The sequence below is a fragment of the Gobius niger genome (genome assembly GCF_951799975.1).
Source record: "Gobius niger genome assembly, chromosome: 1".
NCBI lineage: Eukaryota > Metazoa > Chordata > Actinopteri > Gobiiformes > Gobiidae > Gobius > Gobius niger.
The window spans coordinates 57,860,502-57,878,376 of record NC_136852.1 but is presented as its reverse complement, the minus strand read 5'-3'; the positions used below and the strand labels follow the sequence as shown (position 1 = coordinate 57,878,376).

General features: G+C 40.6%; 1 protein-coding gene across 1 annotated transcript; it reads left to right on the top strand.

Moving 5' to 3' along the window:
- Nucleotides 1-10,331: 10,331 nt before the first annotated feature.
- Nucleotides 10,332-17,407, top strand: hapln1a (hyaluronan and proteoglycan link protein 1a). The gene is made up of 4 exons (XM_079577269.1): nt 10,332-10,550; nt 15,010-15,357; nt 15,941-16,243; nt 16,488-17,407. The coding sequence occupies exons 1-4, from the start codon at nt 10,472-10,474 to the stop codon at nt 16,775-16,777; spliced, it is 1,020 nt and encodes a 339-aa protein (XP_079433395.1). The 5' UTR covers nt 10,332-10,471; the 3' UTR covers nt 16,778-17,407.
- The last annotated feature ends 468 nt before the right edge of the window (nt 17,408-17,875 follow it).

The window sequence follows — 17,875 nt, the reverse complement described above, 5'->3', positions numbered from 1 at the left end:
ACACTGGCCCTGAATACACTGTCGGTTAGAAGGAGAGGGGGAGAGCTTCCTGTGTCTCTGTTTTACAATTGTAGGGTGGTCTGCTGACCTCAAACCTCCTTCTGCCCATGATTACTTAAGAGGGGTTATGGAAATGTTGTTTGAATAGCCAAAGAGAGAAGTCTTAAGAGTGCAAGCAGAGCTGGACTAAGGACGTGCTGAAATGCACATATGCACCAGCACATTCTGCTTCTGAATAGTGGAGCAGCTGCCCAACCCATAACCCCTGTAGAGAAATTCTTCTATAAAATAATGTAGTTTATAGTTGTTTTTAATGAACAATTGTGACTGGTGACTCATATGGGAGTCATGATGACTCATTATAGTTAACACATTCAGTTATGCCACAAACCTTTCAAAGAGAAAGCTGCAGTGTTCTTCCATTCACTGACCTTGTATACTTTATTTTCTTTTATTTTATTTTATTTAGGGAGACTAGTTACATCTGTCCTGAATTAAAAAGTGTTTGTGAATCACAGGGTTTTAAAGCAGGGTCACTTGAGGTCCCAAAGGTTAAAACCCTCATGAAGAATCTGTTACAGACATTCTAAAGTAAAATTTAAGTTCTAGCCAAGATTAAATCTATGCAAGAACTTAAATTTTACTTGTCTTGAAAAGAAAGTAGTCTCATTTATAAAGGATCTGGTAGACTATAGACAGCAGCCTAGGATTATTTCTTGTTAAACAGGGCCCTGCCTGTTCACTGCATTTGAAGAAAGAAGACGATGGAGTCTCTTTTTACCCCACTGGGTGCAACACAAAGCGCCTCTGTGAGAACATGTTAATGGGGTGGGGGTGCTCACTGCTGAGTTGGGATCGGGCAGACGGGGTGAAAGGCCTGAACCCCTGACATTGTGGTGCACTGTGCACATTTGCAGGATGGACCAAAGATAAACGTCCCGATGTAGCACTGGTGAATCAAGCAGTTGTTTTATAAGCATTTGCAGTACTTCCTGTGCACAGATGCACCCATAAATGTGTACATTGAGCACTTTGTTTGAATCTCATTCAAAATGCATACTGCAGTTTCAATGCCTCTAAAGCTGGACAAACACAAACAGGCCTTTTAATAGTACCGGAAGCTTACCTTAACGTTAGCCACCTTAATAAACATATCGTCGGTGTTCAGATGTGTTATTTAGCGGTATGGTGATATTCAAAACTTTACACAGACTGTTCATTGGGTAAATAGTCAGTAGATTAAATGATAAATTGTTTCCCCTCACAACTTTCCCCTGTTTGACTCATCTAATGGGCTTTATGTCTAATCGATTATAAATGAAGGGAGTGTTCAGAGTCATTATTGAACTGCGTTAAACACAAATCACACCGTTTATATTGGAGCCATTCTTCATGTCTGACTGTGCACGTCTACACATATTACCTCAGCCTTCACTGGTGAGAATTGTCCTGTAGGCCCAAGTGCTTCCCCAAAGTCTTCACCTTTGCCCCAACAACATATGGGATCTATAAGTGTCCTGTACTACTGGCTTGAGAGAAATCTCTTTTGTTTCACTGTCAAACTGTGCAGCAAAGGGATTTCCCCTTAAACTCAATATCAAATTAGACATTTTCTCAAGAGTTTTTTATCTTTTTAATTTAGTTGCATTTGATATTTGGACACATCTGTATCCAATCTTCACTTGGATGTTAAAAGCCCACTTTTTCCAAATTGGAAACAGACAGATCTTTAGGAACATGCTGCATTCAGTCCACCTACACTTACATAGATAAACCTGTTATAGGAAAATTAACCTAAATATAAGATTGTATAAGCATATGCCTGTTTTCTGTTTGGAGGGCCAGGTGACTGTCCTTGGCAAGAGCTCTGACAGAAGTTCAGAAGTCTAGCAGAGGTTTTACCGAGACTTAAATCAATCATGAGCGAAAACCCAAGAGGCTGGAACTGGCTCCGTCAGGGCTCCTGGCGTATTCATTAAAATGGTAATATGTGTTGAAACCACCTCAACTATCCCACCCTGATGCACAATCTTGCCTTACAAGATTTCTGAAAATTCATAGTTGCATTTGAAAATATTAGGAGAAGACAAACAGTAGAAGAGAAATCTGGCTGAAAATTGGGAGTTTAATGATAACTTACTTAAGTGTCTCTCTCTAAAGAGCTGAGAATTCTCTTGCTCTACGTAAACATAAAGCAAGGCAAGGTTTGTTTTGTTTCTTGGTTTAGTGTTTCTTGCTGTCTAGTATTTGCGTTAACTGTTGTCTGTTGTTTTCACTGTCACTTTTGTCTCTTTTTTGTAACTGTCTTATAGCTCAAAATAAAAATAAAAAAATAAATAAAAACAAGGCAAGGGTTCCAGACTATTTTTTTTATATTCACCAGACTTGTTCTAATCTAACCACATTTACTACAAGCATCCTTTTGTTCCTTTTTTCCCCGCTGATGATTTCTCTACAAAGATTAATACAGTATAACTTGACTTGGCCATAATGACCATCGTCACGTTTGGAGGAAAAAGGGGGCATCTGGCATCCCAACTTTGAAATACAGGGGTGGCAGCATCATGCTGTGGGGTTGTTTTGCTGTGGGAGGGACTGGTGCACTTCACAAAATAGATGACATCATGAAGACAGAACACTATGTGGAAATACTAGAGCAACATCTCAAGACATCAGCCAGGAACTTAGAGCTTGGGCACAGATGGGTCTTCAAAATGGACAATTCTCAAAGCAAACTGCCAAACTGGTTACAAAGTGGCTTAAGGATAACAGTCACAGAGTCAATGTTTTGAAGTGGTAATCACAAAGTCCTGATCTCAATCCAGTGTAAAATGTATGGGCAGAGCTGAAAAGGCATGTACACACAAGGTGGCCTACAAATGTGTCTCAGTTACACCAGTTCTGTTTGGAATAGACCAAAATTCCTCCCAACTATTATGAGAAGCTCGTGGAAGGGAATCCATAACATTTGACCCAAGTTATACAGTTTAAAGGCACTGCTACCAAATATTAATAATTAATATATGTAAACTTGTGATTTTGTAAAAAGTAAGAAAATCTCTCATTCTTCTGGAATTTGACAAATAGAAATATTTTTGAAAATCTAAGGAACCTAAAAAAAAAATTGAAAATCTAATGAACCTAAAAAAATGGTTTTATGTCAAATGCAAATGTGTCTTTTTATTAAACGTATGTAAACATATGGCTTCCCCTGAACTTTTCCATGCTGTATGGCTCATTACCCACTCACTGTATCCATCCCAAAACAAAACCTACAGGCCTGCATACTGTACATACTCAAATACTTTTACTGTGCCTGGAAAATGTTTAACCATGAGAATTTTACAGAATTCTTACAAAATATTTAGAAACTGCAATATCCTAAAAGACTTAAATGAGTGGCCAGTCATATAATAAAGACAACACAACTGCATAAGTCATGTAACTTATGTCGCTCATAAAACAACTTTGAAGTCAAGTGTTTCCTCATGTTTAGACTTTGTTGATGGCGTTCTCGTATTTTCTGAGCTTAGTTCCTGGAAACACTGCAGACACATGCGGGTAGACTATAACATAAGTTACTCAGTGTGTGGCGGCTGACAGAGGTGTTTCTTACCTCAGAGGCAGGTCAAAGGGACTGGCTGCTGCCGTCTATGCGTCCTCTGTGTGTCAGACATGAGTCATATGTACGTATGGCTCCATGAGTCAAGGCAATCAATCCACCCAACACTGCTGTTTTCATTTCACTTTCATGACTAAACCGAAAATGACTCAGTGACTCTGTGATTCATATTTTGTGTTTTTTTCTGTACATTTTATTCAATAGTATATGAATTATTTGTTTCATTTTACTTTTATTCAGCCAGGAAAGTCAAGCTGATATTTCAGAACCTCTTTTACAAGAAATTAGGGAACCCTATTGTACATGTTTTGTACGGTAGGGGGTTTAGATGTGGCGAAAACTTCCTCAGGGAGAATATGGACACTCCTCAGAAAGACCCATGTGTCAAAGGTATCTACCTTCTTGCTGTGAGGTGAGAACTAACTGCTGTGCCACCGTGCAGCTTGGTGTATTAACTTGTGCCGTGAATGTCATGTTTCTCCAGTTGCAAACAGTAAATCTTCCTGTTAAAATTAAGACATCCAGCGGAAAAAATGGATTTAATGTTTCAAACTGTTTGCTCAGTGTGTGTTCTACTGCAGTCACTGTGAATGTGGCAACTCTCCCACAGTTCTGTGCAGCTGTGGCCATTTTGAAGCACACCCACATGCCCCCCATTGTGAGCTTGGCTGATCAGCACACTAGCATAGCCAAACATCAGCCATGAAAATGATGCAAACACAAACACATGTTTGTCATAGGGATTTTGATGTAACAGAGATACATCCCATATCTGTGACATGAGAAAGAGATGTGTATTATTACAACAAGGTGAGGGCGACATGACAATATGTCACTATATGAAAACGTGATCAGGATATGAATATTTTTGTTCTGCTGTTTACAGTCTACGTTTCGCAGTTAAGATACCAGAAGCGGCATATCAACAGACAAAACCAGTTAGGAAAGGACTTTACTTGTATAGCACCTCTCACAGACATGATCACCAAGCACTTAACATGGGACAATTTCACATTCACACCATGGTGGTGGTAAGCTGCCTTAGTAGCCGCAGCTGTCCTGGGTTAGACTGACGGAAGTGAGTTTGCCAACTTGCACCAACTTGCTCTGACCACCACCAACCACTCACTCTCACATACACACATACACCCTAATGTACATGTTTGTAGTGGTATGGGAAAATAGAAATCTACACAGACACGGGGAGAACATGCAATCACCACACAGAAAGGCTGGATCCGGTCGGGGATGATTAGCACGAGTGCTAACTGCTGCGCTACCATGCTGCCCAAGTTAGTTTAATGTCTGTGCTTTACATACAATTAAAGTAGATCATACATATGCGGCTAAAAAATAGACTTAAAAGCCTTATTTTGAGTGCATTAGCATTGATATTTTACGTTTTATGATTTGAAATTATGTCTCTGTAAGAAATAGTGAGATACAGGCGCTAGTGCAGGTGCAGACGGTTTTTATGGAAAACAGTTTCTGTACACTGTCATTTTAAACCTGCGCAAAGTATAAAGTAAAGTAAAGTACAAGCAAAGCAACCTCATGGACTGGCCTCATCTTTATGTCTTGTAAGCTAAAATACAAACATTACACAGACTTGGACTAGGACTCCTCTTGCAGGCAGCAGTAGGAATAATGTGTTAAAGAAAGTGACTTTCAGTTTCATTTTACAGCATGGTTTACAGCTTCAGCGTGATAAACACACTTTGAGCGCAGAACGGCCCGGAAGTGATATAATGAGAGATTATGGGCTTGAAAATGTGGAATGAGGAGAAGTCTGAGGTTTTAACAAGGACGAAATTGTATCCAGGAAGTATGGAATGAAGCTAAACAGCTATTTTAACCTGTTACCAACTTAGGGTTAGCAATTGTGCATATTTAAATCTCACATGAAAAATGTCGTAATGTGGTTCAACGCTCAGAAAAGTCAATTTTGCATGATATGTCCACCATAAGTTAGGAACATATAAAGTTGTTGCTGAAGACAAATCTTTGAGAAAAAAGACTAGACTTACAAAAATATGTAGTGCAAATCATGCATATTTAATGATGTGGGAAATATGCAAAAATTGAACAACAAAAGTAAGAGTCAGATGTTAGAACCTTTTATCCCCTGCCAACACTTTCCGCTCATGTGTTTGGCAAGTTTCTAAGTGCAAACCAAACTGTCCAATGAGTAACTTGTCGCCCATCATTATTGTATGAGGAGCCACAGCCAACTCTGACACCATTTCACTCACAGTAGACCGCATGTGGACTGGCTATAACCCATGGAAGGCCTCAGAGTGTGGAGCTGTTTCGAATCGGACGGACAGTGTACACCCAAAACCAGCTCTCAAATGAAACATGCTCTTGTGTGATCCTCCCTTGATCAGATCTGGAAGATGCCATGACGCACCAGCTGCTCTGCGTCAGAGCTCTACTGCTAACGCACATTAAGCCATTCAGCGCTTCCCATCCCACCCTATGTTTAAATACCCCAGACCCGTCGCGGAGTCACTGCTGCTGTGCATTACCAGAAGCAATGAGCAAATGAGCTAACGTCACCTTCAGAGATTTCCAACTGCTGTCACGTGTTGCACCAGAGAGAGTGTAATGAAAAGCAGATGATAATTGCAGCATATAGCTTATTCAGCAATTCTTTCCAGTCTCATGAGGGGTTTAAATAACAACCCCCTGCTGGTCCTATCAGTTATTGTTCTGTCCATATTGCATCCATAGAGTATGTTAAGGATATGGGAGCTGAAGCTACAGAAAACCAGCTGTGGATGTGCTCATGGCCTGGAGACTTGGCTCATACGCAGCGAAGGACCCAGGCAAGCACCTCTGGGTGGGGACTCCAGACTCTGTCAGTCTCTAGACATAGTGCAACATACATTTATTGTCCTGAACATTCTGTCCTCTTAAATATGCATACAAAGGCACATATGGCCATGCTCCTTGTGCGTAGACAATATTACATTACCTCAGCACTGCTCTGGATTTGAGAACATCTAATGTCCCATGACAAAAGGGACCATTGTTTTGTGTAAGCCAATGCAGGGCAGGTTTTGGTTTCTTTGCCTCCCGCAGATGTGTTGAAATAAATGTACAGAACAGTGATTCATGTTTCCACAGAAAAAAAAACAGATATATATATATTTTTTTCAAGTTCATTGTGTGACCGCAGTGAGTCATTTGCGTCCAGTGCACTGGATGACATGTCAATTTGGCTAACAGATTTGTACCCAGGGCTGAAACAACTAATAGGATTAATCAAGAGTAAGACTAAGCAATTAAATGATTGTCAGCGGATACAGCTGTTATCTTGAACATACACAGACTTTAAAACAGGCCATATGTGAGATGTTTTACCAGTCAGAACATAGTTTACATCAAAATGACACCGGAAGTGAGTAAATGTTGTGGGTTTGTTCTGTTTTCATCAAAAGGCTGTTTGGTTAGTCAGTATAATTTCATCACTTCTAAAACTAAAACTTCTCATACATCTTTCTTAGCTCAATGTTTTATTCAGATTATAATTTAATCAGTCTGCAAAGTAATTGTTAGTTGCGGGTCTGTTTGTGTCCATTGTACTTTATTCTATAATTCATAAAAATTTGGGAATGGCTCCAAACTTGTACCTCTTTTACATGACCAGCTTGTCATAGTTAAATCACCCTGATGTATGCAGTTCAGTTTCTACTTGGTCAAGCCCATATCTTACATAACGTTTCATCACTTGTGCATAATCAAAAGAAAATGTGTATAATCAGAAAAAATATCAAGGTTTGGAGTCTTTTTCACTTTCCAACACTGCAATCGCTCTGTTTTTCTTCGCCAAACTGCCAAAACTCTTTCAAATCTAATTACACTGATTTCCTCAAATATTTACAATTGCATAATAAGGCTTCAAAAATCTTTTTATGCATTGGCAACCAGTGTTTGGCCAAGTAATCCACGGTGTTGTTGTTCTGGTTAGTGTTTTCAGATGAAGCTGGAAGTTGGTCTTCTTCTGAGTTGTCAAAGAGGCCTGAATGGGGACCCAGCAAGACATCCGCGAGATAATAGAGGCACATGTCTGCCAGACTATTGTGTTCTGCCTGTCTGTGGAGGAAGTGCCTACGTTTATACAGTAATTTTGCCAATAAGGGGGGCTCTTATGGTTGGTGAAAACCTTTGATATGTGCAGAGCTTTCCCAGATGCTGCTGTGTTACACAAGATGATGCTTCATACTCCCATGGTGGCCTAATAGGAACTTAGGATTGACAAGAAATAGGGTGCAACCATGTAAAAAGCGCACAACTATGTTACCTTAAAGAAACATTGGAGATAGTATTCTGTCATCTTATGTAATCTGTGCTATAGTTGGGCGATGTTCCCCTAATTGGCCGTTGACGATGTTTACAGTGAACCAACGTGATGGACGATGATATCGTCCATTTCTCAGTATAAGCATTTTTTAAAGACATTTACATAGCCTATATATATGCTGCATATTACTATGTATGTTTGGAAAAATGTGCAGATTGCAGGATAATGGGATCACAACTAAACGTGATCTGAACAGAGTCACGGAACACGAATTTTGCAACAGAAATGTGTTAAAACTCGTGCGTAAAGTTTGAGAGGAGAACGACTTAATCAGAGCGTCAACTCCTCAATACCAAGGCTTTTATCACACTAATACGAATGTAAATCTGAGCTTATTATTTGCATTTGCTCAATTTTAATGTAATGTTTAAGAAACAGTGGGTAAACGGCACAATATGTACACGTTTGCGTCGTAGCTTACGTTTTTGAAGCCGCTCCACGCGCCGCCCGGTCCGTGTGCTCGTAACCTCGTACCTCCTACACCGCGCCTCTTTCTCTCCTCTCTCTTTCCTCTCTCGGTCCTTCGTGAGAATAATCTAAACCCATGCATGCCCATGCTAGCTCCGATGTGAGAGCCATCTCGTCATTTTTGAAACGGTTTAAGTTTCCGTATGAAGCAAAGCAAAACCACGCAGTGTTAAACTTTGAGCTGTAGAAAGAGAGAGCTCCGCGCGTCAGAAATAGAGCAGCGCTGCGTCTTTACTTTAATAATTACGGCTAACACATCATGGCTTCTGGCAGGCTACTGAAACTAGCGTGCATATTAGTTATATCCGTGATTTAATTTACAGTGCTATCCCTGCAAAGTTTGCAGGTTTACAAGGCCTACAGAAGACCAGTGCGTGTTTCTGACAGGAGGGGGCGTGGCATCACGATGGTGGCTCTCCATCGTGATGTTGCTCATCCATCACGATGGATGATGATATCGTTCATCGGCACAACCCTAATCTGTGCACTTAAGAGAATTGGGCAAGGTGCAGGTTTCCAGACTTAGTTAGGCCCCAAGGCTGTTTCTGTGGAGTGACAGAAGGCCCAGAAGGGAGAATCGACTTGGCCTGTCCCAGCTGTGATAACTCCAGTGATAGAGCGGTGCGGGACAGTCTTGCCATCTCACAAAGACGATGCGAACAGCTGCGGAAATATTTATCGCAGACCACACAGAACTACTTTGGTGATGGCAGGTCGCAAATCCATAGAGCTCTGTTTTACACAGCGCTTTATCTCCAAACACATTTATTTACAGCAGGAGAGGAAACCCATGCGCCCCAGACAGTAAGTACATCGGACAGAGGGAATAATTATGACTTGTTAGTACAAACGCACAGTGGATCATTTTTATGGCTCTTTTATATTTAAGGGTCACATATTGTCCATAAATCAACTGCACTTGACTTTAACACTGCCGTATGCACTGACAGGAAGGAAGCACAAGAGCGAACAGCTCTAATTCACTAAAATAATATCAGTGTTCAGGAAGTATATCTCATTCAGACCTATACAGTACTATTACTTTAACTTTTGGAATATAAATAGTGTTGTTTTCAAGTAAGTGCTGTAAACTTAATGAAGCACATTTATCCTTTGACAACAAAGAAAAGTACGGAAGGTGCAAAAGCGAGTCATATAGTAGTTGTTATAGTAGTTCTGGTTTAACAGATTTGATTGATTTCACTTTTTAGATGCTGCAATATTTTGACTGCAACATCCATTTTCTTTGAGATGCTTATGGGTTTAAGTTTGGAATTGTAAATGTTGCAGTAAGCACAGTTGCTAAAGTCATATTTTAGAAATGACTCCTTTTGTATTCATTCATTCATTCATTCATTCATTCATTCATTCATTCATTCATTCATTCATTCATTCATTCATTCATTTCAAGCAAATAGTGTGCCAAAAAGATAGCCGACACAATCACTTAATAATCACTTATGCACTGATGGAGTGGGGAGAAGTAAAACTTTTTGAACCTCACCCTGATAATAGATAATAGATAAATGATACATGGTAAAGGTTTTGATTATTTCTTCCCCTGTTCACTTACCCTTTGTGCAATAGGGTTCTTATTGTATTCTCATGTACATTATACAATGTGTATTATGCACAGTGTGTATACAAAATATTTCGAAATAGGCACAAGGATCAGAGGGATTTCATAATATACACCGCTGCGGAACATACGCTGCAGGTTTATTTTCTCGTGGTTTTCTATACTCTACAGAGAGGGCGAGACGATGTTTCCTAAATAATGTGGCAGAGGGGAGACAGAGTTGGTGATGGACTAAGGGGAGGGGGAGTGGTTTGCACTGGTTAGGCTTCAATAAAAGGCACTTGTGTGGACCTCTGAGGAGCCCAAAGTTTCCAGTAGAACCACAGGCGGCTGCTGCACAGGCACAATCAAAGAGGGGCTGCTAGACTAACAACTACATAGTAACGTTTCATTTTATATCATTTATATTGAAGAGGCCCCTTTTTGTAACACAAAAATGATTAGTCTGCTGTTTTTCACCATCATCACGATGACGTTGACTGGGAGTCAGGCAGAGTTCAACACAACTCTATCAGGTAATTTATGTATCATTTTTAATTTCATAATATTAATTATAAACAGGCATATGCTACATGTTTGAGTTTTATTGTGTGCATGTGTCTTTGTGAAATGTGCTTGTCTCTGCATCAATATTGAAACTGCATGCAAAAAGCTTATGTAAGAAAGGGGTCAATGAAGCAAAAGTAGCAACATCGTCTCCAGGGTAACTGTGACTCGGTGTTGCATACAAACCTCTAAAACACAATCTGGCCCCGAATGAATCACGGTGTCATGCTCTGCCCACACCAGCGCAAGGAGGAGCACACCATTCATACTACTACCAGCACACAAGCTCCAAATACGTTTTGTAAAGTCCTGCTGTCAATGTCCATAGCGCTGTTTCGACGGGTAATAAAAGTTGAGGATAATGAGTTGTGTCATTTTATTAACTGTCTGTGATATTTCTTATTGGCACCTGCTCAGAGGATTATGGTCCCGGGCTGTGAAAGACGTACTGACAGCTCTGTGGCTTCGTGTTCTATGTATTGAGGGATATTAAATGTGCTTTCGGCAGCCCCCGACGAGCTGACTCTGTAACGTGTCAAATTAGGGATGTCTCAGCTTCCAAGACGGAAGGAAACGGCTGGTCTGTTGGGAGAATGTTTCACTTGGAGAACAGATTATCTTTCCTATCCAAATATTGAAACGATTCCCCATGGTTGATGTTCACAGCTGTGTGAGTTACTTTTGCTTTTTACTCGAGTACAGTTTCAAATTGAGAGAGGGGAGGTAAAAGCAAAGCAAATGTTCAATTACTATAAAGATGGTTTGGTGGTTTTTGACTTAATGGTAATGGTTGTTCTAATTACCTTTCAACATGATCGTGCTGAATTTGAGTCTTTAATGATGGAGTGGTCCCGTATCTGTATTTTTTGTGTTGATCCCAAGAGAGCATTAATCAGGAATAAAACTAAGCTAGTCCCACAATACTGAGAGCCTGAAGGGAGATAATTCCCGTGAACAGCCTTGTCATGGAAAAAGCCATAATCACTATTCCACACTCTCTTTAAAACTCTCTCAGTGTTTCTCGGGCCGGGGTGTGTCCTATTCAGCACCTACTAGCTTACTCCAAAATGGAGCTCTTTTGGAAATGTGCCATGGATAAAGGCAGGGTGACAGGAGCGGAGCTAAGATTAACGACCCGCAGCTAAACGTATAGAGCCCCAGAGCTGAGCCGCGGCCAAAATGACTCTGTCTTTCCCTGTGAGGTAATAGTCTCGGAGTAAAGCGCACTGTGGTTGTTGGTAACTGAGGCTTGGCCCGGTTGTTAGGGCTGGGTGGGAAAAGGGGCTTGGCTGCAAATGAGCTGAGGCAGGGGACGCAGAGCAGGATTAGGCAGCTGTCTGGTGCCAGCAGGCTTTTCAATCTCTGTTTATAAGATAACCAGGCGATAATTGTTCAGCCATAAGAAAAGCAAATGCCTAAATACCATGTCCATATATGGTTGTAATTCTGCAAGTGGAAAAAAAACGAGTCAGTGAGCACCACCCAGAAGTACAGGGTGTCGGTGTAAGCAAAAGTGCAGTCACTACAAACTGTGCATAATAAAGTAGAGTGTTAAATTAAGTAATTTTAATTTTGTAGTAGCTGTATTATGCTACGCTAAATAAGCTATTAAAGCAGTACTAAGTAACTTGTTTACCTGACTAAATCCTTTTTGTAGGCCCTCTGGGGTTAATACAAGTGTTAATGGGATGATTGGGGGGTCTTTCATCTAGCCCTGGTGTCTCTAGCCAGAAAACCAGAATTGCAACTTTCCTGCCTCCGGGTCGGAGCCACCAATACACACTAATAGAATCACGAAGAAGAAGCTAACAGGCTAACGGGGAAAGCTAACTGTGGGCTAGCACCAGTATTTACAGCCAAGTTTGAGTGAAAAATGTTTACTCCATAGTGTTATTGGATGTACAATATCCCTCCCTCACCATGTCTTTTCTGTCAGCGTAATATTTACTCTCACGGACAAGAAATGAGTAACATGCTATGACACCTGCAGTGGCGCTCATGGCCTCTAGGGGCATGCGTTACTTAGTACTGCTTTAAGTTATCTAAATAGGATGTTACAATCACTCAAACACTAATCATATTTTACTATTGATGAATGTCTTTCTTGTTTGCTCCTCCAAAATATGGAAAGTAATTTTCATTTTAGGGATGTCAAATGTCTGCATCCCTTTAACACCATAATTAACACAGAGCACAACTGTGTCCAGCGCTCTACAAACATAATTAGATTTAGAGAAAATATAGATCACTGAGTGAATACTGGGCCTTAAGGAGCAGCAGATGGTTCTAATCGCTCGCTAATACAAGATTTTACTGAGTGAGACAAAATTGTGCTTGGTCATAAAATGTCACTGCTTCTACTTGGCAGCAGCTGCAAGGCATGTGTCCATTTACTTGTTAGCTCACTTTTCAATCCCACCCGCTTTTTCGGAAGGAATCCGACAGAATTTACTAAAAACTTACCTCCTCCATTTAAATCTTAAGCAGGCATTTGACATCTTAGTCGGATGTCAATAGGACGTGGTTGGAGGTGTGACATAGAAATGAATGGCTTCGTTCTGTGCCCAGGCTAGAGTACACACGACAGGCTGGTGCTTTATGAGTGCAGAGTGCCCCATGACCGGGGCCAAATTCCCCTACAGGACATGCAAGAGCAGGAAGCACTGTAAAGTTTTTTTCCATATGTACGGTCGCCTGTAACTACTGAAGATCGCTTGGAAAACATTACACTGAAGTGCATGGTGCTTACGTAATGTCGGCCAGACCAATGTAAACTGTATAGCTTTCAAATTCAAGGGATAAGACCTCTTTACTGAACCAAAAAAAGGCCGGTATTAAAAGAGCTTTGCAATAGGATTCTGACAAGCCTTATCCAGTCTTTAAGTCATTGATGTGTTTATTTATCAGTGTTCCCTTTAACAATATTCCGAACAAATATTATGTTTGGACTTTTTTAACAGTATTGCTATTTGGATTAAACCTATACAAGCATGCTAATAATATATATCAAATCAGAAATCAAATAAGCTATAGCTTCTTCAGTGTGTACTTTCGGCTGTAATCAGACCTTCTCCAACTGCAACCAACGCTCTTGGTTTACAAGGCAAAATAAGCAGTGAGTCAAGCGTGGCCAAAGAGGAGCAAGCCAGGCTTCTGTCAAAGAATTTAGTAATTAGCAGCAAGAGCGTGTTTCCAAAGCCTGTAAAACCCCTGGCACGTTATTGATTGGACAGAAAAAAACAAGCAAACTTTCTGAAGGCATTTCATTAGAATGTAGAAATTGCGAGGTTGGGTATGTAAGAAATGCTTTGCATACTGTATATTTTTATGGAAAACGAAATTGTAATATGCACCAGATGCAGCAGGGTTTTATTGGATAGGGATTGGAAGTGAAGTGAATCATTCAAATAGCAGCTAACAAAGACAAATAATTTAGAATAGATTAAAGTGGGATTTTGTTTCTCCTTCTTTCTTTGTTACGCGTCATATAATCGCCTAAGTGCTTGAGATATTCGACCTCCTGGGGGTATTAATAGTCTGCAGCAGTGGTTTTCAACTTTTCATACCAAGTATACTTCAAATATAACTCACCCACCAGGTCTAGATTAACGCTAAAGACTAAAACAGGTTTAAAATGTATCTAATCAAAATATACTTTACAAAGTCAAAAACTCTAAACAATGAAGAAGTAAAGAGTTAAGTAAAGTTTGAAACAAGTCATATGTTCTGCAAACATTACACTCAGCACATGGGGAGAATGCAAAAGGTCTAGTCATACTTCACCCAAAGGCCATCAGTGGCACACATCTCCCTTCAGAAAACACAGCCATCCATAAGTCCCAATCTGAACAGCAGTGCAAACACTTGTCACAGTGGCTCAGGAAGAATGAGGACACTGGGGTCAAGGACCATGTACACACAATCATCTGGTTGACTGTTGCAAAGGGTTGGCTACCTCATGCTGGTGAAGGTCTTCCAAACCAAGCAAACTGTGTGTGGTCTATACCTAAAGGTCAGGGACATAGTGGGAATCCATGGTGTGAGACAAAGCAGCCTGTTGGATTTAAGCTGACGGGTGGTTTAACAAAGTGAAAAGAGCTCAACCATCGATTAACCAATGGAAAAATGTTGAAGACTGTGGAGAAATGACAGATTTGATTTAAAAATATTGCAGATTTGGGCTAAGATATATTTTAATAATAAAAAGACAACACCCTAAGTCACGCCAGTAAATTCAGTCTGGACACACCCCTGCCTGCACCAAATTCTTGTGCAAATCACCACATGCTGTCTGTGTATCAGTTTATTTGGCCGGGACAGTGCCTGTTAATTAACATACATGGGACTCATGAATGTAAACATCTGTTGCCACACACTGATGGTCTGATGATGTATTTTCTATCTGATTAATACTTGTTCGTCTTGCAGTTACAGTCTACGCTGATCTTGGTGACAACGTCACCATCCCCTGCCACGCCCTGCAAGAAGACACTTTCGGAATACCTATGTTGAATGGGATCCGTGTGAAATGGACCAAGGTGGCAGAAGATGAGAGTTTCAATGAAGATGTGCTGGTGGGAATGGGCTTCCACATAAAGACATACAACAACTTTGACGGCCGCGCCTTTCTGCAGAAGGCAAATGAGGAAGATGCATCACTCGTGTTGACTGAAATCTCCATGGAGGATGCAGGGAAATACCGCTGTGAGGTCTTTACTGGGATGGAGGAACAGCTATATGAGGTGGTCCTGGAAGTGAAAGGAAATCCAAACAATGGTAAGTCACGTTGTTGATAGAATATGATTTTAGATGTAGATCCTCCTGTCATTAGACGACCTGCTCTACCGTCTGAGCCACGGTACACAACTCAGTAAATGTGAACCAGTGAACCAGTGAAACATAAATCATGATCAAATCTATGCATGATATGTGTAACTTTGGGACCTGCTTTCGACAAATCGTGACTCAAATAAAACTGCTAATTTATTATTATTATAAAAAAATCATTTGCAGTTTGATCATATCATGGTATCATAATATAGAAAGGCAGCTATCTCCTTGACACAGTGTTGACTCAAGGTCATCATCATATGGTTGACTATCAAAAGCTTGAAAAACATTTCAGCACCAGTCACTTTTGTCCGAGGACCCGTAACCCACTGGTCCTGCTTCAAGCCACCAGCTGAGAATCACTGATCTGGTCCATAGGATATAGGCCTTGCATTAGCACAGTATGTTTGTGTACTCACAAATACTGCAAAGATTCTGCTTGCAGGCAGTTGATATGATATGAATACTTTTCCATAATGAACACCCTTAAATGATTGCTTATCTGGTAACAAAAGCTTTTTCTCCCCAGGTGTCGTGTTTCCTTACTCCCCATCAGGAGGCCGTTACCACCTAAACTTCGAAGGTGCAGAGCAGGCTTGTCGAGATCAGGGTGCAGTGGTGGCTTCCTTTGATCAGCTGCTGGAGGCCTGGAAGGGAGGCCTGGACTGGTGCAATGCTGGCTGGCTCAGCGACGGCACCGTGCAGTACCCCATCACCAAACCCAGACAGCCCTGTGGAGGGACCAGCAATGGGCCAGGTCTCAGGAGCTATGGGCGCAGGGACAAGAAACTGAGCCGCTATGACGTCTTTTGCTATGCTGCTCCCCTGACAGGTTAGTGGTCTGTATTTAATTTACACCACAATTGTATGAAGATAAGATAGCATAATAAAACTGAACCAAAATGTAACATGATCATATTTAAAACAGTACAGCATTCTTTCCATTTGAAAATATGTTTGTTGAGCAGCTTGGCTACTTCAAAATGAAATAGAGCAGCATTATTAACCTTTATCTTGAAAGCAAACTTGGTCAATAGACAAGATCCTTACATACCATGGTTCTTCTCTCCTTCTAGGTCGTCTCTATTGGCTGGTACAACCCGACAGACTCACCTTCGAAGAGGCAGAACAGGCTTGCATAGCTGACGGCGCAGAAATAGCCAAAGTTGGCCATTTGTATTCCGCCTGGAAGCTGGAGAGCTATGACCGCTGCGATTCAGGCTGGTTCGCGGATGGCAGTATCCGCTACCCCATCTCCAGGCCCCGCAAGAACTGTAGTCCTACTGAGGCTGCAGTGCGTCTGGTGGGCTTCCCAGACAAGGCACAAAAGCTTTATGGTGTCTATTGTTACAAGGATGATCAGTGAAAAGATACAAGGTTAAGACATAACCACCAAAGAACAACAACAGCCACATCATAGTCAGCATGAAGCACATGAGCTTTGGAAGCTAACTCGCATGAACTTTCACAAAAACTGTGATATATTTTTTACTCTCAGCCGTATCTGCCATACATCCTTAGTGTTGACTTTTTTATAACCACTTCACTACTTGTTTGTATTTCACTGTTGGTCTTGATTGTTTGCTGAGGGCCACAGGATTGTAAAATTGCATTGAATAAAAAGACAAGGACTTGATGGTGAAGGAACATCATCTAAGTTTGATTTGTCCTCCAGCGAATATCGAGAAAATGCATGGGTGAAAGAGATTTGCTATATAGATGAGGTAATATTGTTGCATGTTTTAGTACAGGTGTGATACTTCCCCATCGAGAAATTCTAGGTCCTTTCGTAATTTAGACTGTGGAGAATTCCTTTTCAAATGACATTACTTTTCATAAAATGAATGTAAATGTTTGTACTGTGACTGTTTTCCTGAATACGCAGCCAGCTTGTTTATATACAATGCGTATTTTTAACAATACAGCTGTAATGGTCTTTATGTATTGACACTAATTGTTTTTTTAATGTTTAGTCAATAAATGTAATTGAAAAGTGTGTCTTTTTAATAATTGACTCTCAAAATGCAGTAATTCATGTGGATCCCAACTTTCAATTTTTTACAGGTTCTTCACGTTGCATTCTTAATAATCATCGAGGTGCTTTGCATACTTGCAGACACATAAAAGCAACTGTCTTTGCATTGTATCACCATATACCATGTAGAGCAAAATCACTTGAAATAAAGAGCATTAGTACAACTTTGACCCTGTTTTTCCAAGAGAGAGAGAGCCATATCTGGCACAAACCCTCGTCATTCACGGTTCCATAGAATAGAGTCTACTCGCTTTATTTATTCATTCGCATTGTATTTGAAGTACCAAACTCCCAGCCCCTACTACATTATTCAAGAACAAAAGAACTGTCTTGAAAGGATGAATGCAGGATCCATGGGAATTGGGTCAGTTTTAGGAAGATATAGAGATGCTGGATAAATGTAAACTGCTTGAGGTATACAGCATTTTA

Excerpts from the sequence above, each read along its gene's own strand:
- hapln1a (XM_079577269.1), top strand. The coding sequence starts at position 10,472 with ATGATTAGTCTGCTGTTTTTCACCATCATCACGATGACGTTGACTGGG. Across the intron at positions 10,551-15,009 it reads GTTCAACACAACTCTATCAG|TTACAGTCTACGCTGATCTT; the intron begins GTAATTTATGTA and ends TTCGTCTTGCAG. Across the intron at positions 15,358-15,940 it reads GAAAGGAAATCCAAACAATG|GTGTCGTGTTTCCTTACTCC; the intron begins GTAAGTCACGTT and ends TTTTCTCCCCAG.